Below are 27374 nucleotides of genomic sequence, written 5' to 3'. Positions count from 1 at the left end.
AAAGAGGAGGGAGACGAGGAACCATCATGGAAGGACAGGCCCCTGCACGGTATGTACCACCGGCAGATAGAGGAGGTGGCTGATATCCAGAAATCCTACCAGTGGCTGGACAAAGCTGGACTGAAAGACAGCACAGAGGCACTAATCATGGCAGCACAAGAACAAGCTCTGAGTACAAGATCCATAGAGGCTGGGGTCTATCACACCAGGCAAGACCCCAGGTGCAGGCTGTGTAAAGATGCCCCAGAGACAATCCAGCACATAACAGCAGGGTGCAAGATGCTAGCAGGCAAGGCATACATGGAACGCCATAACCAAGTGGCCGGCATAGTGTACAGGAACATCTGTGCCAAGTATAATCTGGAAGTCCCGAGGTCAAAATGGGAGATGCCCCCAAGGGTGGTGCAGAATGACCGAGCTAAGATCCTGTGGGACTTCCAGATACAGACGGACAAAATGGTGGTGGCTAAACAACCGGACATAGTGGTGGTAGACAAACAGAAGAAGACGGCCGTAGTGATCGATGTAGCGGTTCCGAATGACAGCAATATCAGGAAGAAGGAACACGAGAAGCTGGAGAAATACCAAGGGCTCAGAGAAGAGCTCGAGAGGATGTGGAGGGTGAAGGTAACGGTGGTCCCCGTGGTAATCGGAGCACTAGGTGCGGTGACTCCCAAGCTAGGCGAGTGGCTCCAGCAGATCCCGGGAATAACATCGGAGATCTCTGTCCAGAAGAGCGCAGTCCTGGGAACAGCTAAGATACTGCGCAGGACCCTCAAGCTCCCAGGCCTCTGGTAGAGGACCCGAGCTTGAAGGATAGACCGCCCGCAGGGGCGTGCTGGGTGTTTTTTTTAAATTTTATATATATATATATATATATATATATATATATATGCAACCATCCAAAGCAACCGACAGTGCACGAAAGAGGGAAGAAGACAGGGTGGAGTGGTTAGCACTGAGACAGACTGACTCCCGTCCTATGGTAGCAACCCTCAACCGGATAAGCAGAAGAGAATGGATGTATGGTTTAGAAGACGGTGGCAGATACAACAAGACAGACAACAAGGCTGAAGTACTTTTCCCAAGTATTCACAGAATTCAGACAGCTCTTATTGTGGCTGCGCTTCAGGGACACTTCACTCAGTTAGAAACTTTCCCAAGAGAAATGAACTATTCAGCTGTGGCTCTAGTTCTGCCTTTCCCTCTTTTCCACTTTCTCTCATTGTGCTTTTCACAAGTCTCTGATTCCTCTTGTGATTTTAGCAGTATGTATTTCATCAGCTTTTAAAGCTAACTTTTCCTTTTATTTTTATTCGGCCTCCCAGAGCCTGCATTTTAGTCCTCTCTTCCCAAAAATAACACTTCTGAATACCATCTATACATACCCACAGTGGTAGCAGCAGGATGCCCGCAGTATGCAGTTTAATAACAGTTCTCGGGTTTTGCTCATTCCTCAGAGAGTAGAGATTTATTTAAACACACTCTTTCCACTTGTTCATTCATCTGAAATTCCCTCCTGGCACAGCCTTGCTGTGTGTGTGTGTATGTTACAATTGCAGCTTTATTGGCACGGTATGAACGAGGCACACATGCATGTGAGGGGAAACCCAGGGACGCTCCACAGCGAAGCCATTCACTGGAGAACTCCACTTAGGTGTGGTTATATTATAACATGCTTATTACAGATGACAACCGTGTGCTTTTTTACGATGTCATGTCTGGACGATTAATGATGAAAATGCTGCCCTTCCTAAAGAGGGTGTTTAAACCATTCTGCTAACTTCCAACTCCATATTTTACAGACATGCAAAGCTACTGCTGTAAAGCTCAAACTCAGTTCATCCTCACCCTTTAAACCAACTCTCTTCTCATTGGCTGCCTCCAATACACAGGTTTGAACAGCAGGTGCGTAGAGGTTCTGTGCACAAGATGTCTGTTTATGCAACATTCCTTCTTGCTTAATACAAAGTGAAGAGTAGATAAGACTGCATGTCAGAAATTTTAGCTCAGACTTTGGCCACGTTTAATAAAAGAAGTCATTTTAAAAGCATATTTATGATAGCAAGTAAACAAGATCATAAAGACTAACGGATGGTGTTTTTTTTTCAGGAGCACCACATCTAGATACTTGTGTACCCTCAAACAATGCAAACTGCCACTAAATTTGTTTTTATTCAGCAGGCTGAATTTGCTTAATACAGTGAAATATAAACAAGAAAGCTCTACTGAGCATGCTCAGCACGAGGATGTCAGATTGAGGACTACATGTTCAGAAGCTGCTGTACATCACAAAGTGTCATGAAGAAGAAATCACTGTAGATGCAGAAGATTAAAGTTTTATTTCAACAGTTCTTTGAGCAACTGAATATTTCTCCAGATATGTAATCCACAATAGCAGATCGTCATGCTTCGCTGAGCCACGTCCCCAAAATCCCACCTGTACCATCAACAGGGTCAAGACAAAGGATCAGGAAAAAAAAACCCAAACAATGCAATATGTCTCTAAATAACAGCTACACAAGCTAAGAAAATTTTATCAAAAAAATACTAATTTTAAAAAGTTACATCAGCAATGAATGTGGCTAAATCTGAAATAAAACTAGACCTATCGCAGACTCTAAACAACAACAAAACCCCCCAACAGATTAATGAATCATTCAGGGCAGTGTCTGATTTGAAGGGCCAAACAAATAACGTTTGCAAAATCCACAAAAATTTTACACAGCAAACTCAGTCCTGCAGAACTGCAACGAGTCACTTTTCAGCTCAGTAACAGGAGCCAGAGACTCAGAAATGGAAGAAACCATCATTTTATAAACCAGTTCACTTTGACCCATTTCTGCCTGATTATAAAGTCTTCCACAAATTTTAGAAGTTTATGGAGAAGTTATTTAGTAACTGATTATTGAATATTGAACCTCATTTATCACTTCATACCACCTGTAAGTTACTGGTATTTGACTTGCAATCAAATTAATTTTCATCAGTCTATGGAAATTACTTATACAGAAAGGCTGATAACAGAAAAGCTTCTGCCACTGACTTCTTCTTTGGAAAACTGCTGTAGCCCCAACAGTATCTGAGTTTCTGTGTTCATGATCTGTAAGTCACTGAGATGATTTAATAAGTAAAATCCTTCAAATTTCACTTCAAATCAAATTGGTTTCTTCCAGTGGTTGATGGATAACAGGTGGGACCTGACAGAAGTATTCACTATGTAAACTTGTTTAAACATGTCCATGCAGATTGCTGATGGATTCCCATCAATGTCTTCTGCCTTCATGTCTGGACTATCATAAATGTCGAAGTCCTTCAACTCTACAGCTAATGTGAGTACCAAAAATCAGAAAAACAGCAGATGATGATGCAATTTTTCTAATATTACTGTAATTGCAATTTTTTTTCAGCCTCCAGCAGTAGATGAAGGTTTGGTGTCCTGAAGGATCTTTCACAGAGCTCAACTGCAGCCTTCTTTTGATTGGTTGGTTTAAACCACACCTCCATCCATCTGTGTTAAAGCTGCGTGATGAGAGTGATTTAACACTTGAGGAGCTGCCTTTGTTATGAGTTTCAGGTTTCTTTAAGACTTTGGATCAGTGCTGCTGAAGCTCAGTGGAAGTAGTACGAACAGCAGTGTTAACATGCCATATACGTTTAAATCTGACACGATCCACGATGAAATCCCTTCTCTTCTAAAAAAATACCTGTAATAAAAATGGTAAAAATATCTAAAGAGGTATCTCCAGCCGGTCTCACTGTGGATGGCCAATAGCAGGAGTCTGTGCAGCAGACCAACATGTAAAGATGGCCTAGGGTCTTTGAGCCAGCCGGCTCTTCCCTTCTTCCTGCTCCATCAGCTTGAAGTGAGTGTAGGACAGGATACCTGCCAGAGTACAGAGGATCCCCAACGCCTGAGTGAGAGACGGGAGGAGAGTAGAAGGTTTGGAAACTGAAAACTGCCTGGTTTGACTCATCAGAGCAGCACAGGAAGACTCACCTGGTTGAGTGAGAGTGGGTCATGGAAGAGCAGGTATCCACCAACCAGTGTGATGCAGAATTTAAAATGACCAAACATGTTATAGCTGTGAACTAGAATCAGGATAACAACATTTATGAATGTCATCTGAAATATTTGTACCAGAAGGACCTTGAGGCAAACCCCTCAGCACTATTCTGAAAAGACCACAACTCTTCCAGAAGTCTCTGAAGACCTCTTCAAGATGTTTAATTGCAATTTGCTTTTTTTTTTTTACCACTTATCTGGGTCAGAGGTGTAAGGAACGCAATCAATGGAGAAATGTACAGGCCTTTCTCTCTTTTGTGACTTTCTGGAAGGATAACATGTTCAACATGCCTTAAAAACACTAGTTAGATGCCTGAACTACATCAACTGCCTACTTTTGATTTAGATGAGCATTAGGTTAGACAGCTCCTCACAAAATACCAATAAAACCAGAAACCTAAAACCGCCTTAAAAAATTCTTAAAAAAAAAAAAAGTTCCAAAAACCTGGGTGAGTCCTCAAAACCTAAGAAAAACAGCGAAATGATCAAGAAGACACAAAACCTTTAATATAAAAGTTCTCAACCCTTAAAGAGGTGTTTGGTTTGGAGTTCTTGAATCCCTAAAAAGCTCCTCACAAAGACTTCAAGACGCTGAAACACGAAAACTGACTCAAGGAGGTTTTAAATCTTTCCAAGACATAAACAGGTTCACTGTAAAGAACTTCTTAAACACCATTTTAAGAAGTTCTGCAACCCTTTCAATAAGACTAGAAAGTTTGATACATATGTAGCTCCCAAAGCTGCCAGAGAAAACCAATGTCTCCCCTGAAGGAGATCAGGAACACAAGAAGTCCAAAGAAAGCCTCATATTTGCACAAATTACTTCAGTTTACTTATTTATTAAAGTAAACTCCAACGAGATCCACGACAAACTGAAGCAACCACTGACAAACTGAAGCAACCACTGACATTACAAGACCTCTTTTGGCCCACAAGTGTTTGAGGATACGTAACAGGTGAGGTGTTTCCAATGATCCAGTAGATGGATAGGTTGACCAGGAAAGCCACCACGCCCGAGAACAGCACAGTCATCTAGAAGGAAGAAGAAAGCAGCCAGAAGAAAAGGAAAACACTGTTACCAGCTGCTCCAAATCTCAAACTAAGACTTGGAACATGAGTCAATGTATTAAATTAAACACTTCTATCTATTAATACATATAGCAGTATTTAATAACCAACTGACCAATGTGACTATCAGCAGAACAGACAGGCAGAATAAATGCCCCGCTTTTAATGTCTTTGATAAAATGTGGCAGACTATTACTTGGAAAGTCCCAGACATTAGATCCAATTGCAGATCATGTAGCTGCAGTTGTGTGCGTCTTTTTAAATGGTGTGTTAGTGTGTGTGTCATGTTGAGTCTGACCAGAGCAGGCAAAGACCAGGGTCCAAATATTCCTCCGGATCCAGTCAGCGGCTCAAACAGTGGAACGATGCAGAGCAGGAAGGCTGACGATAGAGGAGCCTAAAAGGACAGTCTGTGCAGTAAAAATCTACAGCCATTGCATTATAACAAGTATAAAATATAAATAACATCCTACTATTACTCCAAAGCTCTCAGCTAATCTGTCTCTGACCTGTAATGTGTCTTTAAGACACATTGCTTAATAGACACTGAAGCTGATTAACGTTTGATTTTACTGCTCTAGTCTACACTGTGTTGGTGAGGTGACAATCGTCAAACAATCTTTTAATTAATACATTTTAAATAATTAATTTTAAAGTTGTCTTTTTTTTTTTTAAACAAAAACCTTGAAAACTATGTTAAATACGTGGTACTAAAGATCTAGTGGACAAAGTACTTTTTAATTCCAAGTCCAATTCCAATACCATCATTTGGAACTGAATGGTACAAACAAGCTCTAAACCAAACATCAGCAGATCTAGAGGCAATTTGCAAGTCATTATGAAGAAGCCCTATATGACGGTAACAGGTCCTGAATAATTTATATCAGCAAGTTACAGGACGAGCCATAGGCCAACGTCAAAGCCCCAAATCATCTGAAAATATCAAAAAGTACCAACATAACTCTAGATGACAACTCGTAACAAGTCCCACATAATTCTGTACCAGCGGGTCCAAGAAAATATCATGAATCCAAATCAAGACACAATTGAGCAACCTGCAAATCAAAAATGAAAATTTTAAGTCTCTAAGAATCCCAAGAAAAGAATAACAAGTCCCAATTCCAGTTTTAATGTAAGGCCAAACATTCCTAGAAATATACTTATTAAAACCTAGGAAATAATCCAAATGAAATGAATAATAGTACAAAAATTAAGCCCAGGGTCTAAAGTCCCTATCCAGTTTGCTGTCCAAAATCAAAAGCCCAGTTGTTCATCAACAAGTCCTGTAATAAATCATTAGCATTACAAGTTTCAAGAAAAGGGAAACAAGTCCAAAATAAAATATTAGCAAGTAAACAAATATTAAAGATCTAATTTCCAACTCCAGTTCCAAAAAAAATGCAAAGAAGTCCTGGGACTAAATCTGAAAGTCTTAGGCCAAATCCCAAATGAAAGGGAACAAAGTCCAAAGCCTTGCATCTTCAGTCTGGTTCCAAGTCGAGACAAGCCAGCGAGTCTCCAATTATGACCCTAAACTAAAGCTACAAACCTCAGGCCCCAATAAAAGGAAATAAATCTAAAATCAAGTCTCTGGTCAAAATAAATAAATAAAATCAACAAGTACAAAAGTCTTGTTGCAAATTCCAAAATAGAGTTCCAAATCAATTCTAACATCTTATAAAATCCACAGACAAAACAATAATAAATAATGACCAACAACTCAAGGCAAGCAAAGTAAGCAGTCCAGTTCTACCCCCATCGCATAATAAGCAGTATTACATAGGAAAACTGATTAGATTATCTAACTCTAGATACTGAGTATTCAGTGATCTCTTACTTGGTTTGAGGCTGGGTCTCACCTGATAGTATAAAAGCTGCATGGAGTTCACCTGGAGCTCATGTTGCTTTGCCCCCACCCACTGAGAGAGAAATGTGGAGAACAGTTAATTACTTTACTTCAGTCTCTGTGGAGTGTTTTGTCAGCATATACATTTACTCACCACTTGGTAAAGTGACGTCACCAGAACTCCAAGAGACGCGAACACAATCCCCAGCAAGTTGAACCGCACATCATAGTACGAGTTCAGTATCACTCCTAATGTTATGGGTACCTGAGGAGAGGGGAACAGATTGTGCTGACATTGTTTCTCACTTACCCCAAAGTGACCCAAACCCCAGTATCCTGTAAGAATCATTCAGATTGGCATGTTTCTACAGCTCTAACAAGCAGATGGGACTTTGCTAACCAGTGTAAGTTTAATCTTGGTGGAGAAGGTCTTCTTGTAGTAGGTGGTCTGGATGAGGATGATGACGGGAGTGGTCATTGCTTTAGCCAACTGGTACGTTCCTATCGAATTGTTCTGTAGGGAAAGGTTGGTAAATACCACGAACCCGCAGAAGCTCAGAGCCAGCCACACGATCCTGCGAATCGGAAGGCTTTTTGGAGCAAAAACATCCATTTTCTGGCAGAAGTAGAGTCCCAGCCAGGTGACCACAAAGTGAACGAGGGTCAGGGTCATGTTGGGGAAGCCATAGTGTACGTAGATCCATTTGTTGATGAAGACGATACAGATGGAGGAGAATAGATTGACCAGCAGGCCAGCAACAATGCTCCTGTTGGCTAAAAAGCTGGCAGCCATGATCTGGGAGGCCTCAGAGTTAAAGTTACTCAGACGGAGCTTTGTTGAACTTAGCTGAGCTGCTCACACTGGCCAAAGAGAGATACGAGTGTTAGAAAGTCTAAAACTAAAAAAAAAAAAAACAGTCAAGACGCTCATGGTACAATACAAGCTACAAGCAAGATAAGTGTTTTTCTATTTTGAGAATCCAACAACTACAATAAAAAAAATCATTAAAAGGTTTAACAAAAGCACTGAATTAACTATATGAAGGTAAATATATTATCATATTTATACATAGACCTCAATTTTTGAGTCTCAGACGTAATTGAGCAAACTAACTTAAATATAGGGATTATTTTTGGTACTTGGATGAAAGTCAGTGATCACCAAATGCTGCATTTACTACTTTGAGATGCTCCGCCATGCCTTTACTTCAGCTCCTGTCAGCTGCTGCTTGTTTTATTGAGTCTTCAGTCACAGAAAGGCTGTTTTATTGGTTTGAGATCAGGTGACTGACTTGTCCAATGAAGAATATCACATTATTATTATTATTTTAGTTTACTTTTGCAGCCTTCTTTAGGTCATTATGAATTTCCACTTTGAAGCTATCTGATCAGTTTTGTGTCATTTGTCTGATTGTGAGGAGCGAGTACAACCCTTTACACTTTGCAATCCATCCTCATGTTTCTGTAAGCAATCACTTCAATAATAAGCATTAATAGTAACCAGTATTTGCACCTTGTTGTAAATCATCTCCATTTCCATTCATGAAGTCATCCCTTAGTTATAGACTTTGACTGTGATACACTTGCCCAAGTCTTTTACTTGGTTAGATGTCATAAAGTTGTTTTTATTATCTGTAGTGGCCTTTTGGGCCTTTGGGTGCTGCTGGGCTGAGCAGTGCGTTTACTTGGTGACTTATGAAGTTTCTGCTCTCTATCATAGATTTATTTGTGTTTTTAGGGTAATAATGGCTAAGCCACGTTAGGCGTCCCAGTGAACAAATAGTTATGGACCTAACTGAATATTAGAGATTAATATTGGTGTTTTTACTCCAATACACTGAAAGCACACAAAAGAAAGTTCCTTAAATTGTAATCCAGTGTCGTAAATAGCATAATAATCGTTAAGCCCTCTCCAAGCCTTCAGACTACCGGAGGGAACATTTTGCCGTTTGTAATGGTTAACGGTTAAAATAACGGAGTTCTGCCTGATGCTCGGTCTTACTTTATGTTTTACTTAAAACCATTAGGTGGAAACCGGTAGAGCTACTCAAGTTCACAGCTCCACTCACATCTAAAACGATACGTAGTATATATATTTAAAAAAAAAAAAAAAAAAAAAAAGACTTATCCGCTTCTGTCTGCCAGGCACTGAATAAAGTTTACCTCGGGTCATCTTTCCATTTGCCTCCCTGCTTCTCCTCCGTCTCGCCTTGCTGCCGCCAAACAAACCCCGGAGAGGTACCGGTCTTCCCCGGCGTTCGAAGCTCCTCTCCCGGCCTCTGCAGTGCCCAAATCCCCGCTGCTGTGCCGGAGGAATGTCTTCCCTGCTCTTCCGCAGATCGTAACACAGCCGTGACTTCTAGCAGCAGGAGAAGAAAAAAAAACACACCCAGTGAGTGAATATGTTCCTGCTTCCTCCCAGTTTAACACCGTTTACCGTTTGTGTCTATCAAGCAACAGCGGCTGCTAACGGACCGGAGGGAAGAGGAGCGCAGAGGTGGTCTATGTGGCAGATGTCTCCCTCCATAGAGAAACTAAGCCGGGTGCAGAATTTGCAGAATGCCACAATGAAGGGTTTTCCAGCATGTTTAAGTCCGTGCCAAAGCATCTCAGTCTGATTTAAGTCCAAACTGACTGGGCCACACAAAGAACCTAAAGGGCAGCAGCCCCAGACATTCACACTACCACTATGTTTGACTGTTAGTATGATGGTCTTTTTATGAAATGTGGTGTTAGTTTTATGTGAGGTGTAACAGGACTTAAACCTTCTAAAAGTATATTTTTCCCAAAATATTCTGTGGACTTTGGGATCATCAAGATGTGTTTTGGCTAACATGAGACTAGCCTTTGGCCTGTCTTTGGTCAGTGGTTTTCTCCTTGGAACTCGCCATTTTTGCCCAGCTGTTTTCTTATTGTTGAATCATAAACTCTCAACTTAACTGGGGAAGGTGAGGTCTGCAGTTCTTTAGATGTTGTTCAGGGGCTTTTGTGACCTCCTGGATGAGTCATTGATGGGCTCTTGGAAGATTTTTTGGTTGACAACTCCTGGGAATTTTCACTACTGTTGCAAGTTTTGTGGATAATAGATGTCACTGTGGTTCACTGGAGTCCCAAAGACTTGGAAATATCTTTGTAACCTTTTCTACACTGATCGATGTCAGTGACTTTGGTTCTTATTCATTTCTTTATATCGTGGCATTATGTGTTGCTTTGAGATCTTTTAGCTTACATCAGACAGGTTCTCTTTTAGTGATTCAATAGATTTGGACGTAATCAGATTTAGATTTTTTTCTATGATTAATAAAATACTTAAGTTTACAAAAAAACAGTGGAAACATATACAAGGCTGGATGCAATCTAATTACAACTCGTGGGGGCAGCAGTGTGAATTAAGAGACGCAGTCTGCTGAGAATTGAAAAGATGTAGAAGAAGCAGCCCCGTTAAACCTCGTGAAGCGGGAACTGACAACTCACCGCTATGGACTGGTAAAAACATTATTTTTAAGCGTTATTCAGCAGTTATACACATTTTACTCTTATATATGGTTAGTTGGGCATGTGTCTGGTGATTACAGACCATTGGCCTTTTATTTAGTCCACGAGTGTGCTAAATTCAGGGACTTCAACTTTGCTAGCTAACGTTAACAATGCTAACAGCGCTAATGCTGCCGTTCACAGTGAGTGGCGATGCTAACCGGCTAAATGCTCTGGTTTTGGTACAGTTGACAGTCGGTAACAAGAGCTGCTTTCTAGGGTGAATAAAATAAGAACTAGTGGTTTAGTAGAGCTGTTAGCAGCCAGTATTTTGGAAGAACTACTGCAATTAGGGAAGTATTACGTAAAGATAGATTTACGAGGTTATAACTGAACTACGTTAAGTGTTATAAAGATTGCAGTATGTTGTTGTTTTATGAGTACTAACTTTTGATATGCTCTCGGCTATATATATCGTGGCAAAATTGTTTGCTGTAGTTGTTTTATTTACATTGCATGGGTTCACACAGAACTGTGACGCTTCTTGTTAGTTTAGGCACAGTTAAAGCCAGTGACTAAAATTGTTTTTTAAAGAGAACCGTCGGGAAGTGCCACGGCTTTTTGTGTTGAACCTAACAGTAACCTTTGACAAGTGATTAGAAAATTAAATTGTCTTTTGTCTTCTTTTGACTGCTTCTAGTAATTTAAAGATTTACATATAATGTCAAGAACAAGGTTGATGTCCAGAGCTGTGGCAGCTACAGAGAGATAAAGATGATGAGCCATACCATGAAGCTCTGGGGAAAGAGATGCTGAAGCTAAGAAGTGAGGTGATTAAAAAGCAAGAAGCAATATGGCTTCACGAAAGGGCAGGTTTACAGGATCTTAGTGAGACCTGCCAAAAGGTATGGTTTGGAGACGGTGGCACTGAAAAAATAGGTTGTCAAGCTGAAGTGACCAGGATGGACAGGATTAGATACAAGGACAGCTCGGGCTGAGATGGTTTGAACATGTGCAGAGGAGGGATGGTGCATATATTCGACAAAGGATGTTGAAGATGGTCTCTGGAGATTCACGGATGGTGTAAAGGTGGACTTGGAGAGGAGAATTTTTGGGAAAGGATGACGGGTAGGGAGATGATCTAATATCGCAACCCCTAAAGAGAGCAGAGAAAGAAAAAAAGATGTAAATTCAGTGATGTAAAAGCCTCTGAACTGCACATACATTAATATGTTTATAATTCTCTAGGTAAGGTGCTTTCTTGTGCTTCATCTTGTCCTTCAGGGCTCAGAGTGAGCTGCCGTCTCCGGTGGTTCGAGACGACGAGGTAACGGTTGCTGCCCGCAGGAGGAGGAAGAAAGTGGCCTGTATCCTGCTGCAGAAAGACTTTAACCTGATTCCTGTCCAGCCCCTACACCAACCCACTCAACCCAGCAGCTGCTGATGGGTCTTTTAATAAAGGGGAAAGGTGGAAATGTAGCTGCAAGCTTTATGGTACATTCACCTTTCTAAAATGGGAACAGGAACCTGTAACCCTACGATTTAAACTGTGATTTGTCCCGTCTTGTACATTTTAGATGGTGGAGTCTCAGAATTGGAGGGCTTTATAACCTAGTTCAATCAATGTTGGTTGGTTTGGAGTGCTTCATTTGGTGGAGCTTCCACACAAATGCATAAACACAGTCCAGGTGGGACATGGTGTATGGGTTGGATTATAAATGAGCTCCCGTTGGTGTGTTATTGTATGGTGCAGAAATTGTTGTGATTATTGAGTCATGGTTAAGATCTGTAGTATGAAGCAAGTGCAACAAATCCTAAAATCCCAGCAAGAGATTCTGGGTATCATGATGACGATTATCAGCAATCTTTCTTGATCGTTTTTTTTGTTTTTTTTTTTTAATTTAAAAAAAAAAGTGGATTTTTTAAAATTTCACCTTTCTAATGCAATAAACCAACTGATTGCCGCCTGCATCTGTGTTTAATATGGTGGCATAAGTAGACTGGAAGTGCTTAATTTATCTGGGGTTTTGTTGTGTGGAGCTGTTTGCTACAGTGTTCATTGATAAAGTAGAAGCTGCTTGTTTTCCTGACTGTTGCTGTCAGTCCCATCACCCGGTAGCGGCAGCCCTGTCATTTCCACAGTGACACCAGCCCGGCCCCTGCTCAGGAACACACCTGCTTCACTCTTCAGACAGGCGGGTAAGACACACACTCACTCTCACTCTACAGGTATCAGAGGCATTTATATTTGACTAAATCTCCACTCTCTTCTCATTCATCTGTTTGTCTCAGTTACTCCCAGAGTTCCAGATGTTTCATCCATTTTGGCCCCAGGAGGCCGAACGCCTCGATACACACACACGCCCAGAAACGCACTCAGCAGTCTGGTAAGACACACACACTTCTCTATTGATGTATATATATTTTGTTAAATAAATGAAAACGTGAGTTCTTTGCACTTCCACTGTTTTCCATGACACAAAGAATGGTGTCTTTGTGTCAGTGATGTCGCAAACTTTCTTTAATGTGAAAATACAGACAGCAGAAAAAACATATTGATTAGTGTGGGTTTTGTTTAGGTAGTTAAGTTGTGATTGGTGGAAATGCTGTCGTCACTAACCCAAACAGGCCAGCTGCTGACCAGTTAGCTTGCTCAGATACTCCAGACCTTCAGTGTATCAGTTTTGTCAAACTCTGCTTGAACTTAATGATGTATTACTTACAATCATATTTATGTTGAACTCATTGCCAACTCCATAATGATGCTCTGTGTGTGTAGAATCTGGACGACAGTGATTGGACTAACAGCATGTACACGTCGCCTGTTTCGGGTCTGGAGAACACGAGTTTCTTCAGAGAAGATATGGGGAACCTCAGCTCAGCTCTCCTAAAGGAGGATGACCCAGGAGAGGCTGGTGAGCAAATCACCTGAGCATGCCCAGTTACTCTGCAGGTGTCTTGTTGTTCCCGCTAACGCTCCGGTTTTTGCTCCTTTAAGCCGCTGCCAGTCTTTTCCCAGAGTTCCTCGGGGCTTTTCTGAAACACTCTTCCTCTGCTGTGTTTGAGCTGCTGGATGATTATCAGGCGCTCTGCCAGGATAAGGTAGGCGAGTTTGCTTGATGTGGTGTGAAAGCTGTGCTGTGCTAATTTTAAATGCTCTCTTGTCCTCCGTCACATGCCTTAAGGTGGATGTGCTGCAGTCTGTGGTGCTCAGAGCGGGTCAGAATAGTAAAACAGCTGGCGTCCGTTGGCTGCTGCAGCAGGAGAACTGCACCTGGAGGCTCATCACCTCGCTCTACAGGTACCTAATTCACTGATTCACTTTCTGTAACTAATTGGCTGTCTGCTCAACTTTCAACAATCAAATGTGTTCATGTAGAGATCGGGTCCAGTTGGCGCTGGAGGATGACCTCATGACAGACATGGTTGTGAGTAACGTATTCTGGATTGTTTTTGGCCTCTTTTAAAACTACAGAGCTCTAGCTTCAGTAAACAACACAATCACAGCAGGAATCTGAGTCTTCTGGAAGCTGCAATGATTACCTGTTTGTGTTTGTAGGTGCCCAGCGAGAGCGAGAAGGTTGTAGTGGAGCAGCTTTTCCAGAGAGATGCCGTCATACGACAGAGCCAGGTAGCTAACACACGCACAAAAGAAAGAGTTACAGTGATGAGGGTTTGCAGGTTGTCTAGAATAGAATAGAATAATCCTTTAATTGTCCCACAAGGGGAAATTTGGGTGTAACAGCAGCAAGAAAGACACATATACAAACAAGACACAGAACAGAAACCTACACAATTTATATCAAGGACAATGGTTACCAAAAACAGAGTACTGTACCGTTATTAAATTAAATAAATTTAAATGAAATTAAGAGGCAAACTCTGGTTAAAGTGTGAATCGATTGATAAAATAGTGCAAGTTACAGCGCTGATGTAAACCTCTGTTTGCTGGGAGCAGTTTTGATTGTACAGTTTGAGAGCTGCAGGGAGGAAGGACCTGCGGAAACGCTCCTTCGTGCATTGAGCATGCAGCAGTCTGTCACTGAAGGAGATCTGCAGTTCAGCAACATTTACATGCACGGGGTGGGAGACTGTCCATCACAGAAGTTATTTTGGCCAGAGTCCTTTTGTCTCCCACTACCTGCACTGGGTCCAGGTGCATCCCAGAACAGAGCTGGCCTTCTTAATGCGTTTATCCAACCTCTTCCTCTCAGCTGCTGATAAACTGATGCTCCAATATACAAAACTAAAAAATGACAGATGCCACCACAGAGTGATAGGTCTTTAAAAGCACTCCCTGGACTCCAAATGACCTCAGCAGGTAGAGTCTGCTCTGACCCTTCCTGTAAAGAGCATCAGTGTTGTGGCTCCAGTCTAGTTTATTATTCAAATGAACACCCAGGTACCTATACGAGTCCACTATGTCAATGTCCACTCCCTGGATGTTCACCGGTGTTAGTGTGGTGGGGCTGCGTCTGTGTCTGTTCTACAGGGCAGATTTAATCATGGATTAGCTGCAATAGGGTTACATGATTTCTGTCTTTTTGTTAGATTTTTAACAGTAAATCATTCAAAGATGAAAATGGTGAGTTAACTTGGGTCCTTCTGGATCCGGCCTGCACCATTAATGAGTTTATCTCAACTCTCGGGACTTGTGTAGCTTATTGATCTCAACCCGACCATCCTGTGCTCCTGTACAAAACTAAAGTGAACCTGTACCACATGAAATTAAAGCTGTGTACTTACATTTCCATTGTAGCAACACCAAGTCTTTAGGATCTTTAGTATTGGTGGTTGTGGTTTACTTTATTTGTTTTAATTCATAAGAAGCCCTTTCCCACGAGTACTTGCTCGGCTCAGCTCAAATCTTGGTTTTTAGGGTTTTCCATTAGGTGGTATTACCTGGTACTGGGTAGTGGTGTTTTTTTTTTTTTTAGTAACCTACTCAGCCGGTGTTCCAGCTGAGCCGAGTCGATCCAGAAATGTGACGTCAAGAGTAGGGCTGGGCGATATGACCCAAAATTCATATCTCGATATTTTTTTTTAGCTGGATGGCGATATAAGATATATATCTCGATATTTTTTTTTTTTTAAAGTTTAAAGTTAAGAGCAAAAAGAGATTTATAGTCACACTGTGTCCCAGATGTCACACGGGCACTTTTATTTACATACAGCGTAGATGTACATGAAGAAATTACTCAAAAATAAATTATCAGCATTTATTAAATAATCATGGTCCATAAATAAAGGAAAACAATCTTGTTTTTGTGCATAACAAAAAGCTCACAATTGTGCAGTCAAAATGTAAACTAATAGACGCTGAGCGTAATAACAAAGACAGATTTCACAGCTGCACCACGTCTCTGAACAGGTACCATTTGTGGTCCTTATACACACACGCGAGGCTCCTTCTCGGTAGCCGTAATCCTCCGACAATCTATCAAGCAGTGCAGCTCCGTAGCTTAGCAAAGTCATATTAAAACATTTTTGACAGATTGCTGAGCGCTGTGTACCACATAAAATCGGTTCGCGGTCAGTAAGCACAACCAGAATTCATACATAAGGCGCACTGTCAATTTTGAGAAAATGAATGGATTTTAGGCCGTGCAGCCCCTCCGGGCTGCATGTCGTTAGCGCGGTTAGCTCGCTAACACGTTGACACCGTCCAGCCCCACGCACGGGGCGATCCGAGTTAACTCGCTATGTCCGCTTTCATCTTGTCATTGCCTGCAGGTGAAGCTATGGGGGAGGGGGAGTTGTGTTCAGTGAAGGAGAGGCGAGGCCGAGTAACGTTGCGTAGAGACAAAAGTGGACGAGAGAGAGGCAAACCTGCGGCTCCATAAGTATAATTATAACGTAACATAGACTATATCGATATAAACGATATTGTCACATCTTGTATCTCGTATGAAAATATATCGATATTTTTTAAAAAACTCGATATATCGCCCAGCCCTAGTCAAGAGACTGAATGCCACTAATCGGACAGTCAGTGTCGTCATGGTTTTGTGAATGAATAAGCGTGGAAATTTTGGTAAAGTCTTTTGATCTTGATGGTATCTGGACTCTATATTTCCTGTGATCTAATGAGCTGATTGTAAGGCTAATTGTTTCCCTGGTGGTTGCTGTGTTGCAGCTGGTTGTTGATTGGCTGGAGAGCATTGCCAAGGATCAGATTGGAGATTTCTCTGATAACATCGAATACTACGCCAAAAATGTGTGCTGGTGAGCCCCTTTGTTTATTTATGAAAGCATAAAGCCCACATTGTTATGTGCATTAAAGTCTTCGGTGGGGTATTTGTGTTTTAGGGAGAATACTCTCCACGCACTGAAGATGAGAAGGAAGAGCGGCACCACCTTCACAGTCCCTCTGGTCACTGAGCTGGTGAGGCCTGTTACTGCAAACATAATCACATAATTTCTTTGTCCCCTATGTTTCTGAATGTGTTCATAACGTTTGTGTGTTTAGGACCCAGATGCCCCCCTCCGGCAGCAGCGCCCCCTGGCTGATCTGGACAGAGAGGACGACGCCCGGCTGCTGAAGAACCTGTTCACACTGATTAGAGCGGGGATGACCGAGGAGGTGAAGAGACATTGAGACGCACAGCAGGGGATAGAGGGGCATCAATAAACGAATGTTTTTATTAAAGTTCACCTTCCAGACAAATTCAACTTAGTGCTATATAAGACTGAAACCAGTCTTGAAACTCATTGCTACCCGGAGTGGGAACCGTAGTCTCAGGTTCACGCTCTAATTCTCATCCCAGCCTCTTCAGTCAGGGTAACAAAAAATCAAAACACACTCAGTGTTTTCTTTAAAAGCTGAAACAAGTCAAGCTTTTAGTTGTGTTTCTCTCTGCTATGATCCAGAAAATATATAAGCTCTGAAGGATTTCCACCAGGAAAGCTGTAAAGCCCGGTGGTTTCAGGGTAATCAGAGGCAGATAATTTAATAGTGCACTTTATTGGTGTCGTGCTGGTGCTTTGGGAGATCCTCCATGATGTCTCAGGTAAGATTATCCTATCTCTTAGGTGCACCATAAGGACAGGAAAGCTGAGAGGAGCTTGGAGCACATAATGAAAAGTTTTGATGGTCTCTGGTGGATGCTGTGAAGTTTCATTTGCTGTTCATTTCTTCAGCGGTTTGTCTTTGTGTTTTTTCAGGCTCAACGGTTGTGCAAACGCTGTGGTCAGGCCTGGAGAGCAGCAACTCTGGAAGGCTGGAAACTCTACCATGACCCCAACATGACCTCAGGTACTGTCTGGCCCCAAAGTAACGAGCACAAGGAGTGATGTTACTTAAGTTTAAATATCTGTGCTCAGCCATCCAAAGCAACGAGAGAAATTCTGTAAGAAATCTGAGCCTTTCTGTTTTTCAACATAATGACACAGAAATGCTGCTGTATGAAAGAGCGGAATCTGTCAGCATGACAGAGATTAATTGGGAATAATCTGTAAGGAAAAACAATGTAAAATTACTATTTGAAGTTCAGGAAGCTTATTCCCCAAACTGACCTGTATGCATAAAGCAGAAATCTTGTAATTCACAGAAATAGCCCTTTTTGCCCCTCGGCTCTGAAAGGCTGATGGGGTGGTGACATCACCCTGCTGAGTGAGTGCAACAACTCGAGAACGAAGTGATATAGAGCTCAAATTAATAGGGGCTTCTACCAAAAATCTCAGACTGGTTTGAATCTCAGTGACCTTGACTTCAAGGTCAAAGGTCCAGTTTTTTAAAAATCTTCTAAATGTGATAACTGAGGAGCAAGGTGACCTAGGAGTTTAAAATTGATGATAACAGGGGTGTCTACTAGGAGGCTGACAGGTAGTGTGTGTGTGTGTGTGTGTGTGTGTGTGTGTGTGTGTGTGTGTGTGTGTGTGTGTGTGTGCAAGTTGTTTTAAAAAAAAAAAAATCTGTGGTAGATGGTGAAATAACATCTTTCTGTCTTTATGCCATTTAGTTATTTACCTATTGCTTAATAACTTTGGTGTAGTGTGAATGGCCATTGGGGAGGTCTGAAGAAACTTAAATTTGACACACCTGCTTTAATTGGAGAAAGGAAGAGGAACCACCATGTAGAGCAGGGCGATATGGCCAAAAATATTTATCACGATATATATTTGAAAATTTGCGATAACGATATAACCGACGATATAATTGATGCGAGACAAAATACAACTCCACAACATTACTAGCGCAAAAAGACAACCTTCCATTTATTTTCACTTAAACAAGAAGCTGGTTTTTATGTACATTAAAGCTTTATAAAAATGTAACAGTGCAAATGCTAATTCCTTGCTGAAAGTTTAACCAAAAGGCATTTCCAGTAGAAATGGGCTGACATATCCTGAGCATAACCATGTATAATATCCACTGAAGTTAAAAATAGGTGCTTTGCAACATTAAACTGCAGTGTGCAGTACGCATTTTTCGGACCATAAGGTGCACGGGATTATAAGGCACATTAAGCGAAACAAAGCAGTCAGATAAATCAAACTTTATTAAACTCATTCTTCTTGCTTCCTCCACTTCTGTACCATTGATTCATTAATGTTGAATTCTCTGGCAGCTGTTCTATTCCCATGTTGTTGCAGTATACTAATGACTAACCTCGTATTGTGGATGGATTATCTCAGTTGTTCTCCTGACTGAAGTTTGGTCCGTTTACAGCATCCTGCCATGCGATTGCATTTGTCTCTAACCATGAAGAACCTTCACGTTAACTTTTATAAGTGGAAAAGTGTTAGTGTTCGTCGTCCAGCTTCACTGTTTATGTTATGCTAACATAGCTGTATTGCTAGCGATCACGTAGCACATCATTATATACCAGCTAGCCCAACTTCAGTAACCCTACAAACGTCACTGCTGTTTAGTTTCCTGTCTTCATTTATGTTGGAAGTGATAGCAGAGCTGTACGTTTGATTTTTTTCAGAAATCTCTCAGTCAGAACATGCTATATCATGCTTAGGTAACTAGCGAAACTAGCGAGCTAACTTCCGCTAGCTTCCTGCTAACGTCTAACTCCGTTAAATGTAATAACTTTTGTTTTCATGGATGCCTGGAAGTTAAACTTTATAGTTACACCTGGTAAAGCAGCAATGCTGATCGTTTTATTGAAGATGAAAGAATTTAGACAGTTTTTAACTCTCAGTGATGCTGCAGTGTTGTTTGACCTGAAGCATACGGAGTTTAGGACCCAGATTACTCCCAGATTTAAGAGCATCTTAGTCCGACAAATATGACAATGACAACGGCCGCTTGCATGTTCTGCAAAAAAATGTGCTTTGTTGTGTATCTGACGGACAAACACCAAACCAGTTCCACATCACTGAAGTTGCACCATTTTTACAAACCAATTCTGGTTCATCTGTTTCACTCAACAATCGGCCATGTGCGTATGAAAACAAAGGCACTGCGCATGCGCGTTTTACTCCCATTCTATCGCGATATTTCATTTTCCTATCGTTGCCTAACATTATACCGGTATTACCGTGAACGGTATAATATGGCCCAGCCCTACCACCATGATAATTACAATTCCTGAAGCCTGGGCTTGCTGCTCACAGTGATCATTAACTGTATCCATGTTTAATATGTACATCCACCATTGTAACAGCATTTATGACAAGAAATAAGGAAACGCAACAGGACCCTAATTAAAGGAATTTCTGGGACTTTTCCCACCTTTTTAAATACAAAGTATACCTGTACGATCCTTCTCTGAATGACTGTCTATTTGTCCTCTTCTCTCTGCAGGTGGTATCGAGTTGCAGCCAGTTGAAGGAAACCCACAAAGAGGGATATGGAAGGCCTGCTGCTGGAGAATGGCCGAGGAGGTACGTCATGCATTACCAAATGTGTGAGAAATAAGAAGGCTGAGCTTGTGTTCAGTCAAGCTTGAAAATGAGAAGAATAAAGCAAAATAAAATGTGTGTTTTAGGAGCAGTTAAACAGATATGAGAGGGCGATCTATGCCAGCCTGAGTGGGAACCTCAAACCGGTAATATAACCAGTTTCTGTGTTAATCAGAAATCAGCAGCTCAGAGTCACCTCTGTGTTTACGGTCAGTCGAATCTTAGATAATGGCAGACCTGACTGTGTGTGTGTGTTTGCGTGTTAGCTGCTGGCAGTGTGCGAATCGTGGGAGGACTGCGTGTGGGCGTATTTCCGAGTGATGGTAGACTCACTGGTTGAGAAGGATCTCATGTCTTCGGGTATGGCTCATCATGAGGTGGAGACGTTACCACGGGAGTACCTGGAGGCCAAGTACGACACACACAGAATTAAAAAAAAAAAAACAAACAAACAAACAAAAAAACTGCTTCGTCTCTGATCTACTGCCTCCTCTTGCAGCTGGACCATGGAGAAAGTGTTTGAGGAGCTTCAAGCATCTGAGTCGAAGGTAAAACCGGTTCTAACTGAATGTGATTGGTGGGACATATTGAAATTGCACAGCACAGTAAACCAGTGTTTGTTTGTTTGTTTGTTTATTTTTCTGTGCGCAGAGGGTGCTGGAGGAGACGAGAGAGCATTATCATGTCATCCAGAAGTTTGTCATCCTGGGGGACCTGGATGGTAAGACCAGCTCTGACCCGATGGGTCGCATCAAACATGTAAGCTCCAGTTTCTCATGAACCCCTTTGTTTGTGTCTCATTCAGGCCTGTTGGAGGAGTTTTCCGATTGGCTAACTGCATCTAAACCCCTCCCCTCGCACCTGCTGCGCTTCATGACTCACCTTGTGCTGTTCTTCCGCTCCTTGGGTTTGGCACTAAAGGTAAAATTCACGTTAAAGGTTCTTACTGGTCATTTTATGAGAAATTTTTCGCTTTAGCCTGTATTTAATTTATAGATACTGAGAGCTGATTGGATCTGATGTAATGTAACTTTAACCTCACTTTTAAATAGGGCTGCTCGATTATGGCAAAAATGATAATCACGATTATTTTCACTGAAATTGAGATCACGATTATTTGACGATATTTATTTAACCCTTTAAGACCTACCATAGAACCAAGTCCACCAGAGCTTATATTATTTTTTTTACATGCTGTAGTGCCATTTGTGGGAGCATTTCAAGTTGCTATCCATCAATACAACTGTTACAGCCCATATTTTAATAATATGTATGCATTAAGTCCATAGTAATTACATAAATTGCAAAAAAGTGCAATAAACTACAAAAAAAATTGAAAATTGCTTTTGTTTTGTTTACATATATTTCTACTTGGAGAAATTTAAGAGGCTTATCCCTCAAAACTTTAAATACAATAAAGTTGCAAAAAATAGTTTCCCACCACAGGAAATTTATTTTGAGTGTCTTCATAGTTTTATTTTGGAGATACAGCAATTTTTATATACTGCAGGAAAAACAAAAAACAATCCTATGATGCAAATTTGCAAAGAAAACAGCATGTGCATCATTTCACTGTGGGAAGTGTTACGAACAGCTGATAGGAACGGCAAAGCGTGTTTCTGGAATATTATGTTTTTGTTCCTGCAAGCGCTTTTTATGCAATTTTTGCAAAGCTATATGTGGAACGAAACCGTGACCGAGGACAAGCTGATGGCATCAGATGTAAGTACAACTCCTCCGGTTTCATATGCAAAACAAATTATTGCGCTAGCTTACACGGTTCAGGTTCTACAGGAGCGTGCTGCTCTGACCGGCTTTAAAGGGTTAACAATGACTTTAAAAAAATAATATAAAATAGTGTGCAACACCACTGAAGTTTTTTTTTTAAACTCTTTTCAACCAACGGCAGTCACTCTCCAAATAACTTCTGCTTAGCTTTCCGAGCTTCCCTCGGGTCCTCTTAATCAGCGGTCTCCAACCTTTTTTGCGCCACGGACCGGCCTTTAAGGTGTCGCGGATAAATGAGGGAGGGGCTAATAATCGGCTCAGTCATTTTTAATGATCGTTGAAAGCCCAGATCGTAATCGTGATTAAAATTCAATTAATTGAGCAGCCCTACTTTTAAATGTATCTTTCAGCTTCTTGCCTAAAGTAAAGAAGACAGAGCTGACAAACTCTCAAAGAATAAATAATTAATCAACAAAACTGCAAACAGTGAATCACTTTTTCATTTTTGGTCATGTTTCCAGCCTTTTTTTTTTTTTTTTTTTTAATACAAATTTTGAATTTTGAGTGTAAAGAATTGAGCTGATTGGGTGTGAGGAACACTGTGGAGTCCAACAAATGGGCTTTATGTTTTGTTTTGTTTTGTTTTTTTATAACCCCCCAAATTCCTCAAACTCTCCCCAAATCCTAAAAAATTCAGGATACAAATCTGGAGCCGCAGCAGAACTTCAATACCAGCTCATGTGAATGAGGCGTTCACATCGAGGATAATCAGTTTGTTTACGGGTTCACATTTTTAAATGTCGTGTTCCCGCCTCTCGCCTCTAGGAGGAGGTGTGCATTGATGTGGTGAAGGCGTACGTCTCCCTTCTGATCCAAGATCAGCAGACAGACCTTGTGGCAAGCTACGTCGGCCAGCTTCCCGCCGACCTTGCAATCTCTCAATATGCTGCGTTCCTGGAGACCGTCACCCAGCCGGAACTTCGCCCCCGCTGCCTGCAGCTCGCCATTGAAGCTGGTGAGACAGACACACACTGAGGTCAGTAAGAGCAGACCCTTTATCACTGAAAGAAAACTGACCATGTGTGTGCATAGGTCTGGATGTTTCTGCCGTAACCAAGCTGGTGGTGGAGACTGTGAGAGAGACAGACGACACAGAGTTCACGCACCATAGCCAGACGCTGGAGACGGGAACTACGAAGGTAACGACCAAAGTGTTCACTTTGGATTTAATTTCTCTTATGAGGTCATTCCAGTAATTTGTCTAAATTATAACAAATGTAACTTTGCACACGTGTGGGAATATATTAGGGCAGTGTTTCTTAAAGTAGGGGGAGCGCAGAGCCATTGCATAGGGGGGGCAGTATAAATTTAAAACAAAAAGAATGCTTGGACACGGCTAGCATAATGGACAGGGTTTTGATGGGTGCTTCTTCCAAAGCAGAAGATGAACGAACCTTTGCCACATATGTTTCCAAACCAACTTCCTTTCAAGCCAAAGACTAGAAAATATGGTGACGCATAGCTTGCCTTTGGCTTCACCTGCACCTGCATTTGTTTCCCCTGCTTTGGGAGCATGCACTGGGCTGTCCAAATCACGGACAAACAGTATCCCACATTCTTGATTTTTAGTTCACAAACACTTCTTATAATGAAATTTTGGCGATGTTATCTCTTTATACAGGAAAGTTACAGTGGGATACAAATAATATCAGGCTGATCCTGCCACAATTTGTTCCCCCGGTTAAAATAACAAACAGTATCCCACAGCTGTTTGTTTTTAAACCCATTTTGCACAGAGACATTTTTTGAAAAATGTATTGATAGTAGTGTTGAATAGTATTACACAGTAAAAAAACAAAAAAAAATCAACAAACAACTGTACTTAAAGTAATTACACCATAATGATGGTTTGTTTTTCTGTTATGTGTGTGGTTGGAGGATGTGCTTGTGTCGGGGATTTTCTTGTGTATATTTAAAAAAGAAAAAAAAAAGGGGGGGGGGGCTAGCAAAAAGTTTAAGAACCACCGTATTAAGCCATGTGTCACAACTTTGGTTTAAACCTTTAAAAACTACATAAAATTTTTATATGTGGAACATCTTAAAGGTAAACTGCCTTATTTAGCAGAGGTATGCAGAATGTTCCAGTGTTGGTGAAATGTGTGGAAACGGGAAAAGATATTTAGGGCCACTTGCACAATTAAATTCAGCAGCCATCACGCACCATGTCTGGAGAGTGTGTGGTTTGACTGTTATGAGAGCTTCACGCTCTTGCAGGTAATTCTGCTCTTGGATCTGAATCCTTCCCGCTCGACTCGACTGAGTTTTCACAGAAAGTTACCTGCGAGAGAGTGACTCTGCAATGAATACCTGCACCCTTGAAATTATTTAATTTGCTAAGGTTTTTTTTTTTTTTTTTTTCTTGCATCGAACTTCTGACATAAATATTATTCCATATACACAAGTCTGCTGAGTCATTGATGCGCCGTATCTCCACTTTTCAGAAATAGAATACTTACATAATTCCCTTTAGGGATTATGTATTTTATGGCAGTTTGTTTGGAGCTGGCCTATATCAAACACAAGCAGAAACAATAGTATGAAGTTCAGAGAGATAACAGGAGAAATTCACACAGCTGCAACAACGTCTGTTTCCGTTTGACGAGTCTGAATGATGTTTTCTGTTCAAGCACGTCTTGATCAGACCAGTTAATTTAGGGTCCATATGAACAGTGATCTTCTAATCCAAGTGTTCATCAGGCTGAAGATGTTTTGTTCATGTAAACATGGCTACAGTGATGTTGTGCTCTGATAGGAGGACCAAAGGAAGATTGATGTCATTGATTGGCTCCTGTATGACCCTGCCCACCGAGCTGAGTCCCTGAAGCAGTCAAATGCCATCATGAGGAATTTTTTGGGTACTTTTTTCTTTTAGCTGTTTATTTATTGATGGTTTTGTTTGTTCCAATTAAATTGCGATTTAGTGGTCAGCTGACTTCCTTCGTCTGTCGTGCCTTAGCTCTGCAGAAACATGACGCAGCCAAGGCGGTGTTCTCTAAAGTCCCGGAAGACTCGATGAGGGAGATCTGCTCCCAGTGGTCAGGAATCAGTCAGACCACGCCGCTTCCTGCTGAGGACGAGAATGCCATCAGAGAGCACCTGTGCATCAGAGCCTATCTGGTCTGTTAGCAACACCTCTCTTCATGTTGTTTTTATAACCCAGTTCACTGAGATGTATTGGACTGAATGTGTGCTTTGATGGTCCTGCAGGAGGCCCACGAGGCGTTCACTGACTGGTTCAGACACAGCAGTTCAGCCCCACAGAAGCCGGCACCGGCACCCGAGGCCAAATTCACTGAGAGGGTAGCCAATGAGATGAGGGAAAAGGAGTACCAGGTATTTTTTATTTTTTTATTTTTTATTTTATTTAGTTATGGCATCAGTGTTTAAAAATAAAAACTTTACCACTGCAGATGTTCCACATGTGCATTGTCTGGTTTTTCAGGCCTCACTGTCTGCCTGGTCCTGCCGTCTGGATGCTTTGACGGAAGATGTGAAAGAGAGAATCTACAATGTTCTGCTGTTCGTGGACGGAGGCTGGATGGTCGACAACAGACAGGTTACTGCTTAAATCACCACACACAAACTCTAAAAGATTAATTGAGGAGCATCAGCTACATTCATAACATGACCATGTGGTAATTTAATATTTGGTTGGTTGTGTTTTCAGGATTCGGAGCCAGACTCAGAGCGCAGCCACCAAATGGCAGCTTTGCGCTCTCTGTGTCTTCCACGCCTTAGCTTGCTGCTGCTCAGCGTGCTGCAGAGCTCCTCGAGACACCAGGAGGCGCTGCGGCTCGCTGACATCATCTCGTCTGACCAGCACTGCCTCTACCAGGTAACTGAAGCCTGCATGAACTTCCGACTGTTAACTTATGTTTTCTTTGTCAGGGTATTACTCCAGGAAGCAGGTTTAGCTATCAACTGAGTTTGTTAATCCTGAGTTGAAAGGAAACTTTTTTTTGTTCCAGAAAGAGAGTTGACTTCAACTCTGAGTCAATTACCATGGGAGCAGACAGGTTTTCTTCAGCAGGATCTTTTTCTCTGACTCCACCCCTCCTGCTACACCTGAACCGCCTGACTGACACTCAGTTTTATTTTCTCATTCATGAAGTCGCTGTCCAAGCCCAGAACAAGGCCATCAGATGATTTTACAAGCACTGGAATCCCATGGAGATGTGTTTAACATGCACACTTTTATAATCATTCGTCAGTATATGTGGACAGAGACATTATTGGACAGTGATGCCGCTTTCAGATTGTCTGTGCCTCTAAAATATTTACATGACTGAGAAACAAACAGATCTGTGCAAAGCTACAGATCACACTGATCAGTGATCTCAATGATCAGTCATTGATCGTGTTGTACTTAGTCAGTGATGGAAAAATGTCTCACAGCTGACTAACTGGAAAACGAGGCAATGTGGGATTTACAAATTTATGCCTAAGGCGCATTTACCGGAGTGTGCCAGTATTCTTACCTGTATTTATTTAGTTTTGTCCCTCTTGGGTTACAGCTGATTATTTACATTTAAAATCAAAAATAAAATTAGGATTCCATCTTCAGCTGATGAAAATTAAAGTGGGGTAAATATGGGGTAATATTCAATATTCCTCTAAAACGACCCGTTGCCATGGTGAATCGTGGTATTGGAGGTCCATTTATGATGAAGATTTTCTTTCCCTACTTACGGACAGACTTAACTTGGGGTGAACATACTCGGAGTTGATAGATCATATTCACATCAGCTGTACTGGAACGTGAAACTCAAGTTTGTAGAAATTCCTGGTTTCTGTTTCTTTGTTTTAACTCTTTGTTCCTCTTTGCTTGCTCTCAGGTGTTTTCTAAGGAGGAGCTGAGGAGGTTTCTGCAGAAACTGAGGGAGTCGTCTCTCGCTCTGTTGGACCGAGGAGTCGACCCGCTGGGCTACGAACTGCAGCCATGAACGAAGAAACACACACACATAGCAGTGTTTAAAGCGCTGCTGATTTTTGTTTTGTTTTTCGATTGTCTGTTTTTTGCAAAATAAAAAAAATAAAAGCCTGTTTCCTGTAGTGCCTTGTGTATTTTAATTAGAAGCAGTAGTACACGAGAGCTGCCACAGGTGCCAATTTGGGTTTTAAAATTAATATATGTACATATAAACAAATTCTTTATTTAAAAACTATACAGTTATTTATGTTAGAAATATTTCCAAACCATGTGCTACTGGGGTAAAATATACATCAACCTCAAAAATATGACTTGATTGTAACATGAATACTTTTACAGCCTCCACT

The 27374-nt window shown here is 41.4% G+C and overlaps 2 protein-coding genes and 1 long non-coding RNA gene across 4 annotated transcripts; 2 read left to right on the top strand and 1 right to left on the bottom strand.

Moving 5' to 3' along the window:
• Positions 1 to 1448: 1448 nt before the first annotated feature.
• LOC146689378 (uncharacterized) lies at positions 1449 to 2354 on the top strand. Its single transcript, XR_014916035.1, has 2 exons — positions 1449 to 1657; positions 1806 to 2354. It is a non-coding gene; the product is annotated as an uncharacterized LOC146689378 (long non-coding RNA).
• Positions 2318 to 9684, bottom strand: slc35e3 (solute carrier family 35 member E3). 2 transcript variants are annotated; one of them, XM_085437030.1, is made up of 9 exons: positions 9456 to 9684; positions 9144 to 9339; positions 7381 to 7841; positions 7135 to 7245; positions 6994 to 7053; positions 5433 to 5531; positions 5016 to 5098; positions 4001 to 4085; positions 2318 to 3914 (listed from the first exon to the last, which is right to left on the bottom strand). In XM_085437030.1, the coding sequence occupies exons 3-9, from the start codon at positions 7771 to 7773 to the stop codon at positions 3813 to 3815; spliced, it is 933 nt and encodes a 310-aa protein (XP_085293156.1). In that variant the 5' UTR covers positions 7774 to 7841; positions 9144 to 9339; positions 9456 to 9684; the 3' UTR covers positions 2318 to 3812. The 2 variants fall into 2 exon arrangements, with proteins under 2 accessions (XP_085293156.1, XP_085293155.1); XM_085437029.1 differs by lacking the exon at positions 9456 to 9684 and having other exon boundaries at positions 9144 to 9449.
• A 303-nt stretch (positions 9685 to 9987) lies between these two features.
• Positions 9988 to 27140, top strand: nup107 (nucleoporin 107). The gene is made up of 27 exons (XM_085437028.1): positions 9988 to 10466; positions 11739 to 11821; positions 12558 to 12653; positions 12747 to 12841; positions 13234 to 13369; positions 13453 to 13556; positions 13640 to 13755; positions 13834 to 13882; positions 14014 to 14085; positions 16591 to 16679; positions 16764 to 16839; positions 16924 to 17037; positions 17619 to 17709; positions 20212 to 20291; positions 20396 to 20455; positions 20576 to 20721; positions 20809 to 20857; positions 20961 to 21030; positions 21115 to 21230; positions 22863 to 23052; positions 23130 to 23236; positions 24850 to 24952; positions 25054 to 25214; positions 25305 to 25430; positions 25540 to 25653; positions 25765 to 25932; positions 26933 to 27140. Exons 1-27 carry the CDS (start codon positions 10459 to 10461, stop codon positions 27038 to 27040), a joined length of 2727 nt encoding a protein of 908 aa, XP_085293154.1. The 5' UTR covers positions 9988 to 10458; the 3' UTR covers positions 27041 to 27140.
• The last annotated feature ends 234 nt before the right edge of the window (positions 27141 to 27374 follow it).

Source organism: Copadichromis virginalis, linkage group LG17 (assembly GCF_057382275.1).
Source record: "Copadichromis virginalis isolate Kocher_CV1m ecotype Utaka linkage group LG17, C_Virginalis_male_GT1.1, whole genome shotgun sequence".
Lineage (NCBI taxonomy): Eukaryota > Metazoa > Chordata > Actinopteri > Cichliformes > Cichlidae > Copadichromis > Copadichromis virginalis.
The sequence above is the reverse complement of the archived record's forward strand: the minus strand, read 5'-3'. Positions and strand labels throughout refer to the sequence as shown.